This window comes from Pinus tabuliformis, chromosome J (genome assembly GCF_031772625.1).
Source record: "Pinus tabuliformis cultivar Carrire ecotype Pingquan chromosome J, CPIR1, whole genome shotgun sequence".
In the NCBI taxonomy this organism is placed as follows: domain Eukaryota; kingdom Viridiplantae; phylum Streptophyta; class Pinopsida; order Pinales; family Pinaceae; genus Pinus; species Pinus tabuliformis.
The window spans coordinates 270,600,773-270,620,762 of record NC_142295.1 but is presented as its reverse complement, the minus strand read 5'-3'; the positions used below and the strand labels follow the sequence as shown (position 1 = coordinate 270,620,762).

Sequence of the window (19,990 nt, the reverse complement as noted above, 5' to 3'; positions counted from 1 at the left end):
TGAAACATTTTTCCCTGTAAATTCTTGTGTGGCTAGTGTTGTTTATCGGTTTGTGATGGGCCAGTGGAAAATTAGTGGAAACAAAGACTCATTGATGCTTGTTGTATCGACTGATAAATCTCTAGTGCTTGCCTTAGGGCTGATAAACCACTTAGAGATTTCTGAATGGGATAATAAACCATTAGGGTGCTTGTTGGAAGGTTGATAAACCACTTGGTAGGTTGAGACACTCAAGTGCTTGTTGTCTTATTTTATAAACATCTATGTGCTTTCCTCGGGGATGATAACCACTTAGAGCTTGTTGAATGCGATGATAAACCATCTGGATAGTGAACTATATACTCTTTGTAGTGCTCGCCTTGAAAATTCCAATTGATAAACCACCCTCAGAGTGTGATCATACTCCTAGAAATGAGTAATACTTCATTGAGCCATGGGTGAATCCATGTGACTGATTTCTATTGGGGATGTAGAGAGTCATTTTGGTGCTTACTATTTTGAGCAGTTGATAACCACTTGGAAAATGGACTCCTCCTCTTGAATATATATTTGACTAATTATTGGTGCGAATAACCTTGAGCAATTAACTCCTTCGACTCTAAATCCAACTTGACGCTCTCTGTGAACTGTGTGTCAGCAACTGAGGCAGTATGGACACTTCCATACCATTTTGTGCATGCGTTCAGGGACCAACACATCAGATCTACTCAAAAACCCTTGGTCGCTCCCTTGAAGTTACTGTGCGTGCGTTCGGGACAACCTAGACGCTCTCAGAAACACTCTATGCAAGTGTTCGGGGACGGACACCTCCAGATCTGCCTCTGAAGCCCTGGACGCTCCCATAAGCCTCTGTGACAGTGTCCAAGGCTCTCTGGATGCTCTCATAACCAATGTGTGTCAACGTCTAGAAACCAGAAAACCCTAACTCAAAGCAGACCTCACACCTGTTATTTCAAACCCTTGTGCAAACTCCTTCCAACGAACCTGTGCGAACCAAGACAAAAGAGAAGATAAGTTAGCTTGATTGAAATGTGTTCAAATGAGCTTGAGGTCTCTTTTATTTATAGGCTTTCATGAGGGTCCACTTGGGGTTGAGGCCGACTTAAGCAGTTACACATGTGGTTAGGGTTGACCCATTTCATAATACATATATGAATAAAATAATTCAAAAATCAACTTCTGCTTGACCAAATAAGGTGATATTTAGGTTGATTTTGGTCCTCTCGAAAAGAGGAATCTAATGCACTCATTACCTCAGACATTTGAGCTGTCCAAGGTGGAATTTGACCGCAATTGCAAAAATTAGCATCCCCCTCGTTTCTCTCTCTCTTTTCCCTCCAACTGTTTCACTATCTCCCTTCCTCTCTCATTCTCTCCCCTTCTCCCCCCATTCTCTCCATCTGTCCTTCTTTGTCTCTCTATCTCACCCCCAAGCATAAGCATTCTCTCTCCATCTCTTCCTTGTCACTCCCCCTCTCTCTCTCCACTTTTCTCTCTTTATGTCTTTCTTCTTCCCTCCCTTTCTCTGCTTCCAACTCCATCTCTCTATTTCTCCCACTCTCCTCCTTTCTCTCACTACCTCTATCTTTCCACCTCTATCACTCTATGTTTGTGTTCTTCCTTCCCATATATATCTAGAGTTTATATATATATATATATATATATATATATATATATATAAAATATAAAAAATGATATTATATTAAATTTAGTATTGTATTAATTAAAAGTTATTAAGTTGAATAATATTAATATTATAATGTCACGGCTCCACAAATAATTTTTTTATTTATTTATTATAATGCAACAATATTAGCTTTTCTACCTAAACAATAATACTATGACTTACACATTTACTGATGCATTCTTACCGACTCTTAACATTAATACTTGTTATATCTATGGCTTGATATATATATAGTTACATTTGCATTTGTATACATATCCGCTCACATTTCTCTACTCATGTTTTCAATGATTCGATATACATCATACTTAATCATATGAGGATGGAAAGGTCATAATCCACAGTTTATGGAAAAGTTACAACGTTGACCACGCAATATATATATATGATTATATGCAATGTTGATTATGATCTGTGTCTTACATATCCCGAGAGATCGGGTTTGATTGTTTGTCCGGCCACCGTATTCCCGGCCAGGTGTACGCATCCTCCATCGTCCATTTGGAGAGATGTGTGGCAGATGGCAACCGTGCCATGTGCGTTCTGTACATAACCCTGACTCCTCGGCCTTGAAGCTTTTCGCGCCAGAGAGCCTCCACGGTAAACCGGCAATCGTATGGTTGACAATCCTTGCGGCAGATCAAGGGTTCACAATGCGCCACGAGCCGGTAGCCTTCTGGAGGGTTTATATCTTGCCTAAACTTTCGGGTTGTCATTATGTCATTCCATTTCCTCCGCCTCGTTCCAGCTCTGTCGCCTCATGGTGCTCCTCCGCATCGGTCTTTGGCCTCAGGCATGCAGTTCAGGCCACCATTCAGCCTCGTTGCTGTTTTGAAGGTAAGGGATTGCGTTACAGAAAACCTGGTGCGGCTTGGTTCAGGTTTTTGTTTAGTTTCACTGCACTGGCTTTCTTACAATGTTAATACCAGTTTGACATGATGCTAACAGCGTGTAATGTTTGTGCAGAAATGAAGTCCTGCCGCCATATGGGACGAGGGTTCTTCTTCTCCTCGTCTTCCTCACCGACGGGTAAGTTTCAACCACTTATGGCCGCTGTACATATGAGTTCTGTGAAGTTGAGTCTAAGACGTGCTCATCCGCTTGACAGGGTTTTGATATTGTGTCTCAGATCTATTCCCTGCACAAGCTCAGGGTTTATTGAAGGCATGTAGTGTTAGCTTTTGAATCTTAACCTTTCGCTAGGACTCCGAGGTTGTATTACCAGTTTATGAAAGACTTATAGTTCTGTCTCAGGCACAGTACTGACTTTTTATTCTTTTGAAGACACAGTCTAATATCAGTTCTTGAGCTCGGCTTCGGCTCTAATGACTGTTAGGTCTTTGTTGTATATGGATATGGTAATTTTATGAATGTCTGGACATTTGTTTCAATGGGTCGAGCCATTTTCTTTCAATGAATAATATAATGTGTTTCCAGATATCTATTGCATGTTTGAGTTTTTATTATCGTTTAGATGAAGGTCCCTAAGGCCATTCGACTCTGGCTTAGTTACTTCACCGGCTGAGCGTAAGCTCCCGCTGCAATAGTTACCAGGTCAGGGTTTTCCATCGGCCATAACCGCCTGAGAGAGCTTGTAACCCTGGTTACGCTGCTCTGTCCTCGGCGTCCAATATTTTCACATAAGATATATGATAATGCTGCATGTCTCATTTCCGCGTTTACTTAATATGTTTCAAGTAAAGGAATATGTTCCGTTTCAAATATTTCGTTGAAACCCTCCTCACAGCTTTACACCAGGGTTTCTTTATTTAATATCTTCATTCATTCGAGCGTTTACATGTTACGGTATAAAGAACGACTCTAGTTCGGTATGGCTGTGAACGTGAATGCTTAAGCTTTTAATATACAGCTAGACTATAGTTTACCTTTGATGCGGAACACTTGTATCCATTACATTTTAACATGTTGCTGTGTAATAGTTCATGGTTCGGCTCTTGAACACGTCCTAGGGTTTCTCAGTAATCCTTACAGATCTGTATATTCTCGTTTAAACAATGATGCTTTTACATTTGATGGATGCAAAGCATTTAGAATGGGATACGTTTTCCCTAATGCAGGCCTTTCCCCGCATTCTCTGTTATGATACCAAAGACTGCGTTTTCTGTTATAATATATAAGATTGTATTCTCTGTTACATGCAAAGACTATATTCTCTGTTACATGCAAAGACTATTGTAATACAACAGGGTTTTATTCTTCCTTATACTTGGTTATGAATGAGTGGTAGTATCGATCTCTGTTATAGAGTTATTCTCATTTCTATGTTATACTCAGGAAAAGATTAGCTAGTATTCGTATTTACCCGAGTTATATATCTCATCTTTCTTTATCATTATCTTCAAGAACAGGACAGCTAACATTAATCTCTGTCTAAGTTAAAGGATTTAATCTGCTTTACATCTCATACTTAAGAAGGAACAGATAATAACCATCTCTGACAATATTATGCAATTTACTCATCTTTATCATATATTCTTAGGATAACAGCAGTTATTACCAGTGGTTTATCCTTCAACACAGAATAATAACAGAAGTATGTCTAGTAGATGTGTGCATTGTGAGCCATACCTGCTCTTCCGCAACCTACTTGTAATTGCTTGCCAAACCTCCCGACCGTAGGAAGACTTCTCTTTGATCTTCCACCCCCAAGCAATTGCAGGTCCTACTCGACCGCAATAATACTGGACTCGCCAGTAACGCTATCTGATCCCAACCAGACTTAGCGTGCACAGGAAATTCTTTTCCTCTCATGCCATCTGATCCTAACCAGACTTGGCATCCAAAAAGCCCAATGCTTTTTCCTTCCTTGCCATCTGATCCTAACCAGACTTGGCAATTCCCCCTTTTTCCTCTGGGGTCTCAACTACCTCAAGGTAGTTAGGGTTTCCAGCATAACTGACTCATCAGTTACTTAACCAAGATTAATCATAACATTAATCATAACTCAGTTCCAGTAATGTCAACACAATTACTTTTCCATTAACACAAAATTTAATAACCAGAATATATATATAATTTCAAATAAAGTCTCTTGTTCAATAATTACTTTTGCCATTTACCAATCATTACTTTTCACAGGGGATATTACATATAATATATTAGTATTAATATTAGATTTAATAATAATATTAATATGAATATTTATCTTTCAATATTAATATTAAATCATATTAGATTTAATGGTGTTTTTTACATGGCATGATAACAAAATTTATAATAAAACTATATCAAATGAATATTTTTGAATATTACAACTTTGAGTGGAAATATTTATGTGTATAGAGATTTTAATATATCCATAGGATATGGTTTTCCTTTTAAATATTAATTATACAAATAATTAATTAAAAGAAATATTAAAAGATTCTAGAGGGAGATTTTGGATTCTTTGTGTTGAATTAACCTTTTTACTTTGATTTAAGAAATGGTAGTGGCTTTAGTAAAGAGTAAAGATATTAAAAATCTTACCTAATTTGGAATTTTAATGTGGTAAATTTTTTTGTTGAATTTAAATTTATGATCCATTCAAATTCAACATATATGATAAAAGAACTATTAAATATACGAGATAATTGTGTTGTAGATAATTCTATTGTAGTTTTATTTTTTGTTTTTTTGTTTTTTTGTTTTTATTGTTATTTTCATTTTTGTTTCGGGGCAACACTAATTTTTTCTATTTCCATTATTATTATTTATTGGAGAGATCAATATTAACATTATTTAGATTTCTATTTTTTAAATTTTTTTATATACATACATTAACATTAGCTAAAATATAACTTTGAGCACAGACATACTTACACATAGGGATCATACTGTTATTATTATTTATTGGAGAGATCAATATTAACATTATTTAGATTTCTATTTTTTTAATTTTTTTATGTACAGACATTAACATTAGCTAAAATATAACTTTGAGCACAGACATACTTATACATCGGGGTCATACTGAGTTGTAGAATGCTCCTCTAGTCGCAATAAAAATACCCTATATTTTATTATATTTTCTACTTTTCTTTGATTTTTTTTTTTTTACTTGCAATTCATGGAATCTGTAATTCTGATCTAAGGGTCTTTGAATCTGCCCATAAAATAGATTATAAGGAGAGGTGAAATGGAACATAATAATGTGGCTGTAGGACAAATTGCAAAGAAAGGTGAAATGGAACATAATAATGAGTTGCAATGTGAATAAGCAATAAATTTAGTTTTTAGTGAGTGAAAGAGATTTTGAATATGTATAAATTTAAGTTTTAGTAAATAGAAAAAATGAAAATTCTTGTTTTAGTTATATATTTTCAATTATATATAACATAAACCCAAAATATTAAAATTACAAAATAATTCAAACAAAATAAAATAATTTTAAATAATTTTAAATACATAACAAATAGATGTAACTTACCAAATTCCAACCAAAATGAAATCAAATAGATGTAACTTACCAAATTCCAACCAAAATGAAATGTTTTGAAATCAGTGACTACCACTCTTTACTCATTGATGTTCTTCATATTGAAGATACAAGATGCCTTTTATAATATAATCGAAAAGTTAAAGTCAACCCAACTAGAGATAAAGTCAAACCAACAAGAGATTCAAGAAACTCTACCATAATAATCAGGTCAATTCAACCAGAGATCTACATAACTATACCATGATAATCAGGTCAATTCAACCAGAGATTTACAACACTAAACTATGTTAAAAAGAGGAGAGTGTTTTCTTCTCCTGGGTATATCTTAGCACAGGGATGCTAGGAGTTGGTATCACTTAGCAAAGGGATGTTAGGAGTTTAAGAATGGAAATGGTCAAATCAACCAGAGATTGACAGCACTAAACCATCACAGATAGGGTTCCTAGACAATAGGGAAATGGATTATTTTATAATGACAATATTGGCAAGTTGTCTTTTGGATAATGACATGTGATTATATTTTTTTTAAGTTTTTTTTAAAGAGAAACGTAGATTTGTTATTCAGAAATCTGCGTAGTCTAACGAGGTAGAGGATATGCCTGGAAAGTTATGGAAATTTTGGTTATATTTACAGAAAATTCCATCAGGTTTTTGTAAATCTAAATTATAGTTGTTAAATTTCAAAATTTTAGGTGTATTAGACGTTTTTGATGGTGCTAATCCATTTCCACCATCAAAAACACGATTCAAATAGTGCCTCTACAAGATTTTTTTAAATCTTTTTACTTGCATTCTAGCCACTTACTTTTGACCGTCGAGGCAATTCCTCCACCTCGTTAGACGACTCCTTCAAAAAACTAAGATTAGACTTGTTACTTCTTCTGGGGTTAAGGTGAAAGAATTATTTTTATTTTTGAGTCTAATTAATTTTCCCACATCACATTAAATAAATTAACCAAATTTCGAACCTAAACCGACATTAATATTAATTTTTAAAATAATAACGTTTTAAAATAATAATATTATGAAAAATGGTTGAATATTGATTTTGGACAATTAAGATATTGAAATTGGGCCATGGCCAATAATGTATGTACTATGTACAGAATGTATTTGACAATATATAGCTTCTTCAGCGAGGTCGCGCCCCCTAAAAAAATATATACAATTGTATCTCAAACACGATACGATGATGTCAGCGTAAATGATGTCACAGCAATAATATTATACCTTTTAAAAATGGCGGGATGGACACGATGATGATATTTTAAATAATACAACGCACGATCTCATAGGCAGTCGACTTTTTCACATGAGGATACATGTGAAATAATATTATACTAAATGGAATAGATCGGAATGCATGTTGGATAATATTATAACCAATGGAATACCAATGGAATAGGTTTTTTTTAATATGGCATATGTATTTAAGAAAAGGTCTGCATTTATAAATTAATTAATTAATTTATATTATAACCAATGGAATAGGTTTTTTTTAATATGGCATATGTATTTAAGAAAAGGTCTGCATTTATTAATTAATTAATTTATCCCCACAAATGTATTATTTATTATTTTGTATTATGTATTATTTTGTAGGTATAAGGAAAGGTTTGTAATGCATAATAATTTATTAAAATGAAATTACGTTGATAGTTAATATATTTCGGTACATTTTAATTCCTCTCGAGGAGTGAAGATCCTACATGGGTTTTTGATAGGTTAAGTGAAAAACCTCTTTCATATTAAGTAATAGATCTTTGAAAAGTCTTAACCACCTTGCAATGCAATTTTTTATTTTTTATTTTGATAATATATAATTTTCAATATATAGTTTAATAATATTTACATTTTTTTTTTAAATATTTATTTATATTAGTTTAATTATATAAATTAAATAGATGATAAATTTTAGTGGTTGATAAAATATTTAATACTGGTTTTTTTAGCGGGAGTTGAACTTTGCTAGTGAGCAAACAACTAATCCATGAGTAAAGTATATAAACTAATCATTCAAGGGTTTGACCATGTGGAGCGTATTGGAATGTGGTTTTGAACCGATCACATTTACTTGAAACTTATTTGACATAGAGACATTTGAGGAGAAACTGAACGAAACAAAAAATCATAAAAACTAACTAGATTATAATAATTTTATTTAAAATATTCTTAGTCATGAAGATTTATACCTATTTTGTTATGGAGATTTTCAATGTGTAAACAAGATTTCTTACAATATTTTGGGCCAATATTATCTCTTATTAATATATATGCCCTGTTAATATATGCCCAAAAAATATTATTTTTTGATCAATTAATTTTTTTAGAGGTGGTTCAAGGGTGGTCATTACATCCACGGAAAATCTAGGCAGATCAACCCCGAAGGAAATTTTTTTAAGAAAATCTGGGCAGTCAACCCTGAAGGGAATGTTTTAAAGCATGTTTGGGCAAATCAACAACCCCGAAGGGAATCTTTTAAAGCATGTTTGGGCAAATCAACAACCCCGAAGGGAATCTTTTAAAGCATGTTTGGGCAGATCAACTTCGAAGGAATCTTTTAAAGCATGTTTGGGCAGATCAACCCCAAAGGGAATCTTTTAAACCCTGTCGGTCAAACTACCCCAAAGGGAATCTTTTAAAGCATGTTTGGGCAAATCAATAACCCCGAAGGGAATCTTTTAAAGCATGTTTGGGCAGATCAACTTCGAAGGAATCTTTTAAAGCATGTTTGGGCAGATCAACCCCAAAGGGAATCTTTTAAACCTTGTCGGTTAAACTACCCCAAAGGGAATCTTTTAAAGCCTGTCGGTCAAACTAGCAGGGCCTAACCCGGGCAGATTAACCCTGAAGGGAAGGGAATCTTTTAAAGCCTGTCGGCCATACTAGCAGGACCTAACCCAAAGGGCGTAGAGGAGAATTGACCATGTGACCTCCCCCTGATACTAGTAGCAAGGCCTAACTTGGGCAGATTAACCCTGAAGGGAAGGGAATCTTTTAAAGCCTGTCGGCCAAACTAGCAGGACCTAACCCAAAGGGCGTAGAGGAGAATTGACCCCTGAAGGGAAGGGAATCTTTTAAAGCCTGTCGGCCAAACTAGCAGGACCTAACCCAAAGGGCGTAGAGGAGAATTGACCGTGTGACCCCCCCGCCCCCGAATACTAGTAGCAGGGCCTAACCTGGGCAGATTAACCCTGAAGGGAAGGGAATCTTTTAAAGCCTGTCAGCCAAACTAGCAGGACCTAACCCAAAGGGCGTAGAGGAGAATTGACCGTGTGACCTCCCCCCGATACTAGTAAGACCTAACCCAAAAGGCGTAGAGGAGAATTGACCGTGTGACCTCCCAATCAGGGAGGTACTTAACAACAGGGGCTTGACCAATTGAACTAACCCTTGGGGTTTGATCAATCAATTTTAATTAAAAAAACCTAACTATATTAAAAATAAATCTTAACCTTTAATTTTAATTTCTATATACTACTATAAATATATAATATTTTTATTTTTATTTTTATGATCCACCTAATAATTATATCTCCAAACATAACTAATTTCAATCATTAAAACTTTATATAATGAAAAATTAATTTATATATATATATATATATATATAATTTCAATCCAAACCATCAAAATTGCGAATTAACAATTGAAAAATAATAAAATCCCTAATATTTAACATACCACCGCTGGGACAAAATAAAATGTTTTAGCCAGTGGGGAAACAAAAAAGGTTCACGACGCTCTGGCTCCTACTGAGAGGAATTAGATATTCAATTATTATTACTGCTTATATATATATATATATATATATATTATGTGTCAAAAAATATATATATATATTTTATGTATCGTTTTGTATCGTTTTTTATATATATATATGTAAAAAAAAAAAAAAAAAAACCATAATGCTTTAAAAAACTAACCCTTCCCATTTAAAAAAATATATATATAATCTTGAATTGTTCCTCGGGCTGCCTAATTTTTTTTCCTGTAGTTGACTTTATACGTGCCTTAAGTGAAGGGCAAGGCCAGCGCGTTCCCAGCAGGCTTCCCTTCAACTGAAACACCAATATATCGTTCGGTGTTTTCATCATGTGCATCAGTGTGAGGAAGAATAAGGTGAAGCTTTGAGGAAATAGTGATCGATAAGAGCGATGAGCCCAACACCACCTTCGGCGCCTGTACAAGAAGCAGGAGCAGGTCCACATGAAGTGGGCATCCAAGTAGGGGACCATGCGAATTCGGGGTTTACAGAGCCCGAAGGCGGTCAATATGATCCGCAGGCGACGCCACAATCATACTCAGCCTCACCTCAACCACTTAAAGCGTCTGCAAATATTGCAGGATCGGCGCCGACTTCCATTGTAGGGAGGCGTCGAGACAAGCTCATGATGGGAACAGCAAATATTGCGCTGAGATCTGTTGCACTTCTCTTCTCCTTCCTCTCATTCGTTATCATGGCTTCCAATAACCACTACTTGGACACAACGGTCGGCATCTTAATCGTGAATCTCCTCTGGAGTTTCACCGATTTTGGAGAATATAGGTATGTTGCTGTTTTTAGTTTAAATTCAATTACCGTGTTTAATATATATATATATATATATATATTTATTTAAGAGTTTTAGATAGCTGGTAATCCCATGTTTTGTAATATAATTTTTGATGTGAAATTATTGGTTCAATTCCCCATTTATATATAAGTAGATGGTAGGGATTTAATTTTCATATAATATCTCCAAAATAATTGTTAAGCATGTTGGACAGTTATTGCTTCTCCATAGCTCTTATTATTTGTTTCATATTGGATAACATTTGTCATAGGTAATTTTTGAATTTTCTTATTAATGATATTTCTTAATATTTTTGAATCTTAATATGCTAAACCACATATATATATATAGTTTGAGTGGGCTTAATAGTTAAGAGCATGTGCTTCCTTTTACGGAGTCGCCGGTTCAAAACCAGAGAGAGAAAGATTATGCATGTTTGCCTTGACAGATTTAATCCCTTATCCCACAAACAAGAAAATCTCATACGCCAATTTAATAACTTTATATGTATATATATAAGTTATCACAAGAAAAATATAAAATAAACAACAACTTTAAAACTGTAATTTTACACATAATTTAGATATTTATATTTCAATTTTTTTACCCATTTAATGTTGCAGAATTTTTAACGAGTCTATAAATACGGTACAAAATAGAGATTAATTTTGTTAAGCATGTTGGACAGTTATTGCTTCTCCATAGCTCTCATAGCTTCCGTTTACCTGGCGCTTCAGCTTGCCAAGGCCATTTATGAGCTCATAACCGAAAGGATTTACACTGTCTTCTATTACGTGGATTTCTTCTGCGATCAGGTCAGATTTTATAGAACTATATGTTTAGGGAGTTGTCTATAACGCTATTTTTTGAAAGTTTTTCCAGCGGATTTTTCTGGTCGAAATCCAGCAAGAATTATTGGAATCGCAAGTTTGATAGCTAGTTTCTGCACAATGAAAGCGTCCCAGGGGTTTTTCAGGGTGCTGAATCCAAATATGCAGTTAAAAAACCATTTTAACTGCAAGAAATCAAGATTTGACCTCAATTTCTTCGCCGGAATCTTCAAAAAGTCGCATTATAGACAACTCCTATGTTTAGTTACTCATTCCCCCTTTTTCAATGCAATTACTACATGATTTAGTTGTATTGTAAATAGGGAGACAAAAAAATTGGTTGGATTGTCAAAAGTGGTTGGAATTTGGGTAAAAAATTTCAAAAAATCCTGTAGAGATAGTATTTTAATCTTATTTTTATAGTGGAAATGGATTAATCATCTAAAACCTCTAAGACATCTAAAATTTTGAAGTTTAACAACTATAACTTAGATTTATAAAAATCTTTGTCAAATTTTCTTAAAATATAAAAAAAATTTCCATAATTTCCAGAGAAAAAACATCCTAGTTAAAATAGGCCAAATTAATTTGAAGTCATATTAATTATCATTGCCTTAATTTGTGGTTGTAGATATTGGCGTATTTATTGATGTCTTGTGCATCTGCGGCGGCGGTACGCACCTACGTACTGAACAATCAGAATGGTGGAGCCAGTAATATCTACACGCAAATGGCGGCGGCCTCTGTGAGCATGGCCTTCCTCACCTGGTTGTTTGTTGGTGTATCCTCTGTGCTTTCGGGTTATAGCCTCTGGAAAAGGACCAGCTTCTCATTATAACTCTCTCCTAGGCTTTTGATCCACTGTTCCAGTTTTTCATTGCTTTTTGGCTTCTCATCGTATTGGTATAAGGGCCCTCTCCTTCATGTATTTGTTTTGTTTTGCTCATGTATTTGCTCATCTCCATGTCTCTGATTATGTATATGCCTTGTATCTGCTTTGTATCTGCTTTGCATCTGTTCATCTACAGGGTACAGCTTTCTTCATGTATCTGTATACATGTATTATCTGCATCCTTCTTCGAGGTCCCTCTTTCTCGAACCATTTCCACATATGAATTATGTAATAATCTGCTCTGTTATATTTTCTCAATATAATACAATACTGCTTTTTCTTTCTTAAAACAAAAAAACAAAAAACAAAAAACTTTGATTGTGTAAGAGTGATTAGCTCCTGATCGATGAATTCTTAGTCAATAAAATCAAATATAGTTTGGTTTTTTTACTTCCAAATAATTTTCCCCTAACAATGTAAACTTATCAAAAAGTCTTATTTTGTTATCAGAAAATGGATTTTTTTTATTAGTTTTTTGGACAGGTGTTTCTTTTATTGATCAAAATTTTTACAATGGTAATTTTTTGAATATTTTTGAAATTTAAATAAGATTTTACTATTGTATAATAAATTTTCAAAATTTATAATTAAAATAAAAATAACAATAATTTTTTATCTTTATTATTCTAAAAAAATTCTGCACCCTTAAAATATCAAAGTTTTCCATATAAACCATCATTCCTCCTTTGGAAACATGCCAGTTTTTTATTATAACTTTTTTGAGATTTTTAAATGTTGCAAAGGTCTATGTAATACTTAACTATTACAACTAAAAATTCTTGTTGAATTATGAATATAAAATTAATAGAATTTTGTTTTGTTTTAATTAATGAACATAATTAAAAAATCAAACTTAACAGAGGGTGTAGGATCATGTTGATATTTTTTTAATAATCATATTGAATTGGTAATAATGTGTTGAAGTAACATGAATAAGGTTTACATTAAACTCATTAATTATTACTATAGAACTCAGATATATTAAATAAATCTTTATAATAGAAGTGCTTATTCTTTTAGTCTTATTACAATAAATCAATATATTTTTCTAAATTAAATCTGAGTAAATAAAAAAACAAATCATATTTTTAACCATTTGAAATTTTTTAATTAAAACACATTAAAAAATAAACATCTACCACTAAAATTCAGTCTCTTCGCAACTAAAATTCAAAAAAGAGACTGAGCACAAATAGCACACAGATATTAAACAAAGGGAAACAACTTAAAAGTGAGGGGAGAAGGAAACTTGAGGAAAGGAAAGCGAACATGAGGGATGCCACAGTAAACCCCTGACTACGAATCATGCCCAGACCGAACATAGAGAGGAACAGTGACCATCCAAAAGCGCGGAACTTTAAACCTGTTAGATATTGTTGGACTCGTTCAGGAAAGTCTTGCCGAGGCATGGACTTTGTTTGGTACCGAATCCAGAAGCCGACCATGAGAGTGAAAACTAAAATGGAGCAGATCGAAACCCTAGTAAATCAATTCCACCACGAGCAACTGTGTATTAGGAAAAAAATTACATAAAAATGGGGAGCATCTACTAAAAAATAATGGAGTTGTTTTTAGTGTGATTTTTTGGATTTTTGGGTGTCAAAATCTGGTGAAAAAATTTGAGGTGAAATTATTTAAACCATAGTTACCAAATTCGGCCGAATCGGGCTGAAAAATTCCGAAATTCGGCGGTTCGGTTCGATTCGGTCAATAATTCGCTAAAATTCAATTCGGTACGAACGGCAACTGGGTAATTTTCATGAACATTTATCCTCCAACACGACCAGATTGAGATCCAGAGCCTGTTTTGTTTGTGTGCGAGATCTTCCTGGTTGGAATCTTGATGATAGGAGGGTCTATGCGAGCCTTCCCCTCAGAAGACTAAAATTCAATTCGGTACGAACGGCAACTGGGTAATTTTCATGAACATTTATCCTCCAACACGACCAGATTGAGATCCAGAGCCTGTTTTGTTTGTGTGCGAGATCTTTCTGGTTGGGATCTTGATGATAGGAGGGTCTATGTGAGCCTTCCCCTCAGAAGATTTATAATCCTCCATCGCCACCAGTCATAGAAATCATTCGAAAATTGAAAATCCGACAATTTGAAAATTGCATGTCCGAATGGTCCGTGAAATTTTCTTTCACACCTGTGTTTAATTGATCAGATGAAATGAAAATTGTGATAACAAACGTCCTCGTTGTCTTTGATTATTCTTTTAAAATAGGCATTTAACGATATCCCATGTTCTAAACATAATTTCGACTCGTAACCAATGTATGGCGCTAGACAATACGAAAGAAGGAAAGAACAAAGGAGTTTAGGAAATAAATCAACCTCAATCAACGTGAAGTGAAATAAAAAAAATGTGAGAAGGAATATTTAAATGAAAAAAAAAAATTGGAAAAGATAATGTAAAAATGAACTAGTTTGGTACTTAAATTTTAATTGGAGAGTGAAATATTTAAAAATTTTGTGGAAATTATTTGATAAATTAAAGTAGCGATTTTTAAGTATTTTTTCTTATTTTTAAAATTTTAATATATATGGTTAATATAGCATTATTGTGTAGAGAAGTATAATGAATAATAATAGTTAACTATTTGGTTGTAATAAGATTTGTTAAAATCTAATTTTTTTTTGTTATTGAAATTTTTGTTGGGGAAATAATTTATATAGTTTTTAGATTTTTTTTAGAGAGACGTCTTTATTGTTAGTTATTAGGATCCCATTAACAATTATTTATTGATTGACTAACAAAAAAAACTCTAATAGTTTGAGACGTTATTTCTTTCTTGTTCCTGGAGAAAGGGTTTCCAATTCCATCTCATTCACTTTCAATGAGGACGAATTCTTTTTATTAATCTTAATTTCTAATTTTATTTGCAACTTCCTTAATGTGATTGAAAACAATTTTTGAGGAGCATGAGTTTTTGAATAATAAAATTTTTATTTTTGATTTTTTAAAAATTATTTAAAAAGCTCTTTTTAGTAGTGGTAAGATGGATACTTCCGAATTTTTTCCGTATTGAATTTTATATAGTCGAATTATTTTCGTACCGAATCGAATTCGAACTCGAACTTGGTAACTATGATTTAAATTAGTTTTCTGACTGTATATATGGATTCAGCACCGGTGAAATCTTGATTTGTGTTATTTAAACTAGTTATTTGACTCTGTATAAATGGATTCGACACCCTAGAAAACCCCTAGGGCACTTCGATTGCACATGATTACCCATCAAGCTTCTGATTTCAATAAATTCCTACCGGATTTTAGAGAAATTTGACCGGAATCAGCACCCTAGAAAACCCCTAGGCACTTCGATTGCACAGGATTACCCATCAAGCTTGTGATTTCAATAAATTCCTACGGGATTTTAGAGAAATTTGACCGGAAAACCCCATCATAAAAACTTCCAAAAAAACGCACTAAAGACAACTCCAAAAACAATGTCTAGACTAGGAGCCTTGAACACCAAATCCCCATCCCAGCACAAGCATACTACCCGTACATTTATGCCAGGCTCGGATTCTTAGGCAAGAAATTAGGAGGTGATCACACTATATGAGAAAATGTGGAATACAGAAACCGTCACCCAGATGTGAACAGAAGTAGGAAAGGAAATCAATGTGATGATTTTGGGGGAATTTTGGCAGAGCATGTACAATTAAATGGTTATAATATATTAAATAGTTTTAAATTTTATGGGTGATCGAAGTGATATAAAATTGTGGAAATTAAGAGATTCAAGGTTCAATCTTTATGTTGTACTTGTAAAGGTTTAGGTATATGAAAGGGAGGACAGGTTGAAGGCCCAAAGATATAGGAAGTATAATGGCAGTGAGTATAGTGGTAGTGGTCGGAATCAACCTTGTGCGAGTGAAGAAAAAAGAAAAACCTAGTATCACTAAAGAAAAAAAGACACAAAAGAAAAACAATATTAAACTTTCAACAATTGTATTGGCCTTTAAATTCATTTATTTTATTTTCTTTTAATTTTAAAATTTATTTATTAACATAATGAAACTAAAACTATTTTTTCATTTTTATATATTTGAAAGCACGTAGTCTAACTTATAAACGAAATTACTTTTTCACGACATTTTTTTGGTTAATTTTAATCAAAATCTCTTAAAAATTCTTAAAACTTGAGTTTAAGTTGTTTAATCTGTAGAATCTGAGTGCCCGAAAGGTTTTCACGTTGTTGAATCTATTTATGCATTCAAATGCGTTTTAAACAACAAAAAATCACACAATCCTGATAATAGTATACCATTATCGGAATTTGAGTAGATCTTGAAGATGAACCCCGCAGCCGCCGCCGCCGCAGCGCCCTCGGCCTCCGTTTGGCCTCGGCTCTCTGCCGTTGAAGGGGAAGATCCAATCCAGATTAGAAGGCAGGAGCATTCCTCATCACTTGAGAAGCAGGCATTGAGCAGAGATACGGAGCCGGAGCCGAAACCTAACTGCGAAGCTGCCGCCGTTGTCGCCTCCTTGTCCTCGGCCGCCGCTTGGCCTCTGCGCGGACTTGCTGCTGAAAGGGGGGCTCGATTCAGGATCTATCGGAGGCGTGAACCCGAGTTGAAGCTCCAAGCAGAGGTTGAGCCGAAGGAAGAGGTGAACTTCCATGCGTTGAGCACAGGCGCGCATAGCCATGGCAGCTCTGGCCCCTCCACTGATCAGGGGCCTCTCTACAGATCGGTCGCCCTTCCCTTTGCAGCGGATCCGAGTTGGAGCAAAAGATACCTTAGGCAGAAGATTTCTTCTCTCCTGCTGCCTCCTTTGCGTCAAGAGATGGGAGACTCAAAAGATTCTGGCCCCGTGCTGCTCCAGAAATCTTTTGAAAATTCCTCTGCCCCCTTTCAGGTTCAAATCACACAGATCTTTGGCAAGACCATTCTGCAATGGGTAAACCCTACAGATCTGGTGCAGAACCTCAAAGAAAATCTGGAGCACAGACTTGGGATCCCCTCAGCCCTACAGAGACTTATTTTCCAAGGTAAACAACTCGATGATCCTCTTCCTCTCTCTTTTTACAGCATAAAAAACAACAGCTCTTTAGTGTTTTCCTTTCGCTTGAGAGGTGGAGCTGCAGGTCAATCCTCTTCTACTCCTACAAAGCTGCAGTCCGCTCTGAGATACCCGCATCCCCTGAACCTCCCAAACCCAAGCCTTTTTTGGTTGACAAATTGGAGGAGGTTCCCTCTGTTGAGATCTCCTACTCTGACCTTGCAGACGACACCCAAAAATTCGCTGAAAGGGCCATCATCTGCAGATTCAATGGGCTCTGGCCACGCTCAAAGGATCTTTATGACTGGATCAATGACAACTGGACTCACCGTTGCAAGGTTTATTTCTGTGCAAAGGGATATTTTATAGTGTTGTTCGATAATCCCGAGCACTACGAAAAGGCCTTAGAAGAAGGCCCTTGGTTCATGGGTTCAGCAGGCCTCTTCTTAACTCCATGGTTCCCAGACTTTGACCCAGCTTCTGCAGTCATCACTAAAGCCCTTGTATGGATCAGACTTCCAAAACTCACAATACACCTGTGGCGCACAGAAGTATACAGGAAAATAGGCAACACCTTGGGTTGCTTTTTAATGGGAGATTACAAGAGGGAACAGCAAGGTCTCTATACATATGCTAGAGTATTTGTGGAGCTAGATTTAAGCAAGGGACTGCCAGAGCAAATCAATCTCAAGATCAATGACATTGTTTGGACCCAGTTTCTAGATTACGAAAACACTGCCTTCCGATGCCGCCACTGTCACCTAACAGGGCACCTGCAGACTCCTGCCCATCGCTGACAGTAAGAACAAAAAAGGGCATCTTCGCAAAATCCAAACCCAAGCGTTGGGCTCCCTGTCCACCGCCGCCAGCAGGGAGCTCTAGCTCCCCAAGTTCGGAGGATGAGGAAAGCGATTCAGAACCGGTCCAAGCGCCTCAGCCGATGGTTCCGCCCACGGATACTAAGGGGCACACCCATGTCACAACAATCTCCCAGAAACGCGCCCATGAGACTTCCTCCTCTGAATTAGAAAAGGAGTTCCCGAAGATAGAGAATTCCAGTCTTCAAGTTGTTCTAGCTCATTCTCCCCATGATGGCTGGACAAAAGTCAACAAAAAGAAAGGGAAAAAACACTGTGTTGTAGTTTCTGCCCCTGTGGGGCAAAAGTCAGTTAGTCAGTCTTTGCTCTCAAGTTATTTGATGTAGCTCTGAGATTGAATCTTTCCTCCAGGACCGAGGTTGATGGATCCATCATTTCCGGTCTGCTGGTCTCTTGCTTCTCTTGATTGTACTATATTTTACTTAATAGATTTAGTCTTTATCGAGAAAAAAAAAAAAAAAACAACAAAAAATCACATTCTTTTTTGAAATTGTTTTTTCTGGTGAAAAAGCCTATTTATTCTATAAGTTAGACTATCCCTATTGGAAATCGTTAATAATCAATAGCTCTCTCGATAACATGCTTGTTAATGATTTGCATTTATTTCCAACTTCTTCATAACATTTATTTAGTGCTATTACTCCACAATTATTATTTACTCCATTATAGAACTTCAATGTGTATGATATTCTTCCATTGTCATATATGTTACATACTATAAGAAAGAATTTATCAAATACTAAGCTAATTGGTAGGGGCCATAAGGTCCATAGACTCACAACTAGAATTTACCACTCATTTTGCCAATGCATTTGCAACATTTTTCAAAGTTTCTAGTATCACTTTTACATCCTCTACCATGTCCCATTGCACCTTTGTATGCTTTGTCTCTGCACATCAAATGTTGGGTTGCACTATTACTATCACATTAAAATTGTAATAGCTCTATGAATTAACCATACTTATGAACACAATTTTGTAAGCCAAATGGCTTCATTACACACACTAGTAGCTACCATAACATGGGGCTTCACCTTGTTGACAAATATCTTATCACTTTAATTCATAAAGGGCAATTTTAAAATTGTGAAAAATAGAGTCAAAATATTGTAGGGAATTGGAGGGAGAGGAGGGATGTGGTGTACATAGACCTTGGAGAGTTCACTCTCCAACTCTATATCCAAGGCCAAGGCCCTAAAAACCTAGACTACTAGGTGTTTGCTAGAAAGAAAATGAGTATATTTTATTTTGGATTAAGTGTTTCTTTTAGGGACTATAATTTACTCAAGGGTTAAAATGGTGCAACTCATGATGTTTTTAGAGTCTGAGGATGAAGGTTTATAAGTATTATGGGATATAAAAAGGGGTATATGGTAAACATATTGATACGAGATATATAATAAAAGTAGGAATTTTTTAATTGGAAAGATATATTAATGAGGGACCCAACAAAATTATTTGAGAGGTATTTATCAATTTTTAGTGAAATTAGTGTTTAATATCCCATAAATGCACATGCTATGTCACAGGTTCACTAAATGGGCACCCCATGTTCCATATACTCTACCTCTACAGTGGAGAAAACAACCATACTTTGTCACTTGTTCATCCCACTTACAACTTACTACTCCACCAAACAATTGAAACATGTATCGATTCATAGATTACCTTCTATCTACATCCCTTACTTAA

At 35.2% G+C, this 19,990-nt stretch overlaps 1 protein-coding gene across 1 annotated transcript; it reads left to right on the top strand.

Moving 5' to 3' along the window:
* Positions 1–10,189: 10,189 nt before the first annotated feature.
* LOC149226813 (CASP-like protein 4B3) lies at positions 10,190–12,638 on the top strand. Its single transcript, XM_089375369.1, has 3 exons — positions 10,190–10,677; positions 11,373–11,499; positions 12,146–12,638. Exons 1-3 carry the CDS (start codon positions 10,286–10,288, stop codon positions 12,350–12,352), a joined length of 726 nt encoding a protein of 241 aa, XP_089231495.1. The 5' UTR covers positions 10,190–10,285; the 3' UTR covers positions 12,353–12,638.
* The last annotated feature ends 7,352 nt before the right edge of the window (positions 12,639–19,990 follow it).

Excerpts from the sequence above, each read along its gene's own strand:
- LOC149226813 (XM_089375369.1), top strand. The coding sequence starts at position 10,286 with ATGAGCCCAACACCACCTTCGGCGCCTGTACAAGAAGCAGGAGCAGGT. Across the intron at positions 10,678-11,372 it reads ACCGATTTTGGAGAATATAG|TTATTGCTTCTCCATAGCTC; the intron begins GTATGTTGCTGT and ends CATGTTGGACAG. Across the intron at positions 11,500-12,145 it reads TGGATTTCTTCTGCGATCAG|ATATTGGCGTATTTATTGAT; the intron begins GTCAGATTTTAT and ends TTGTGGTTGTAG.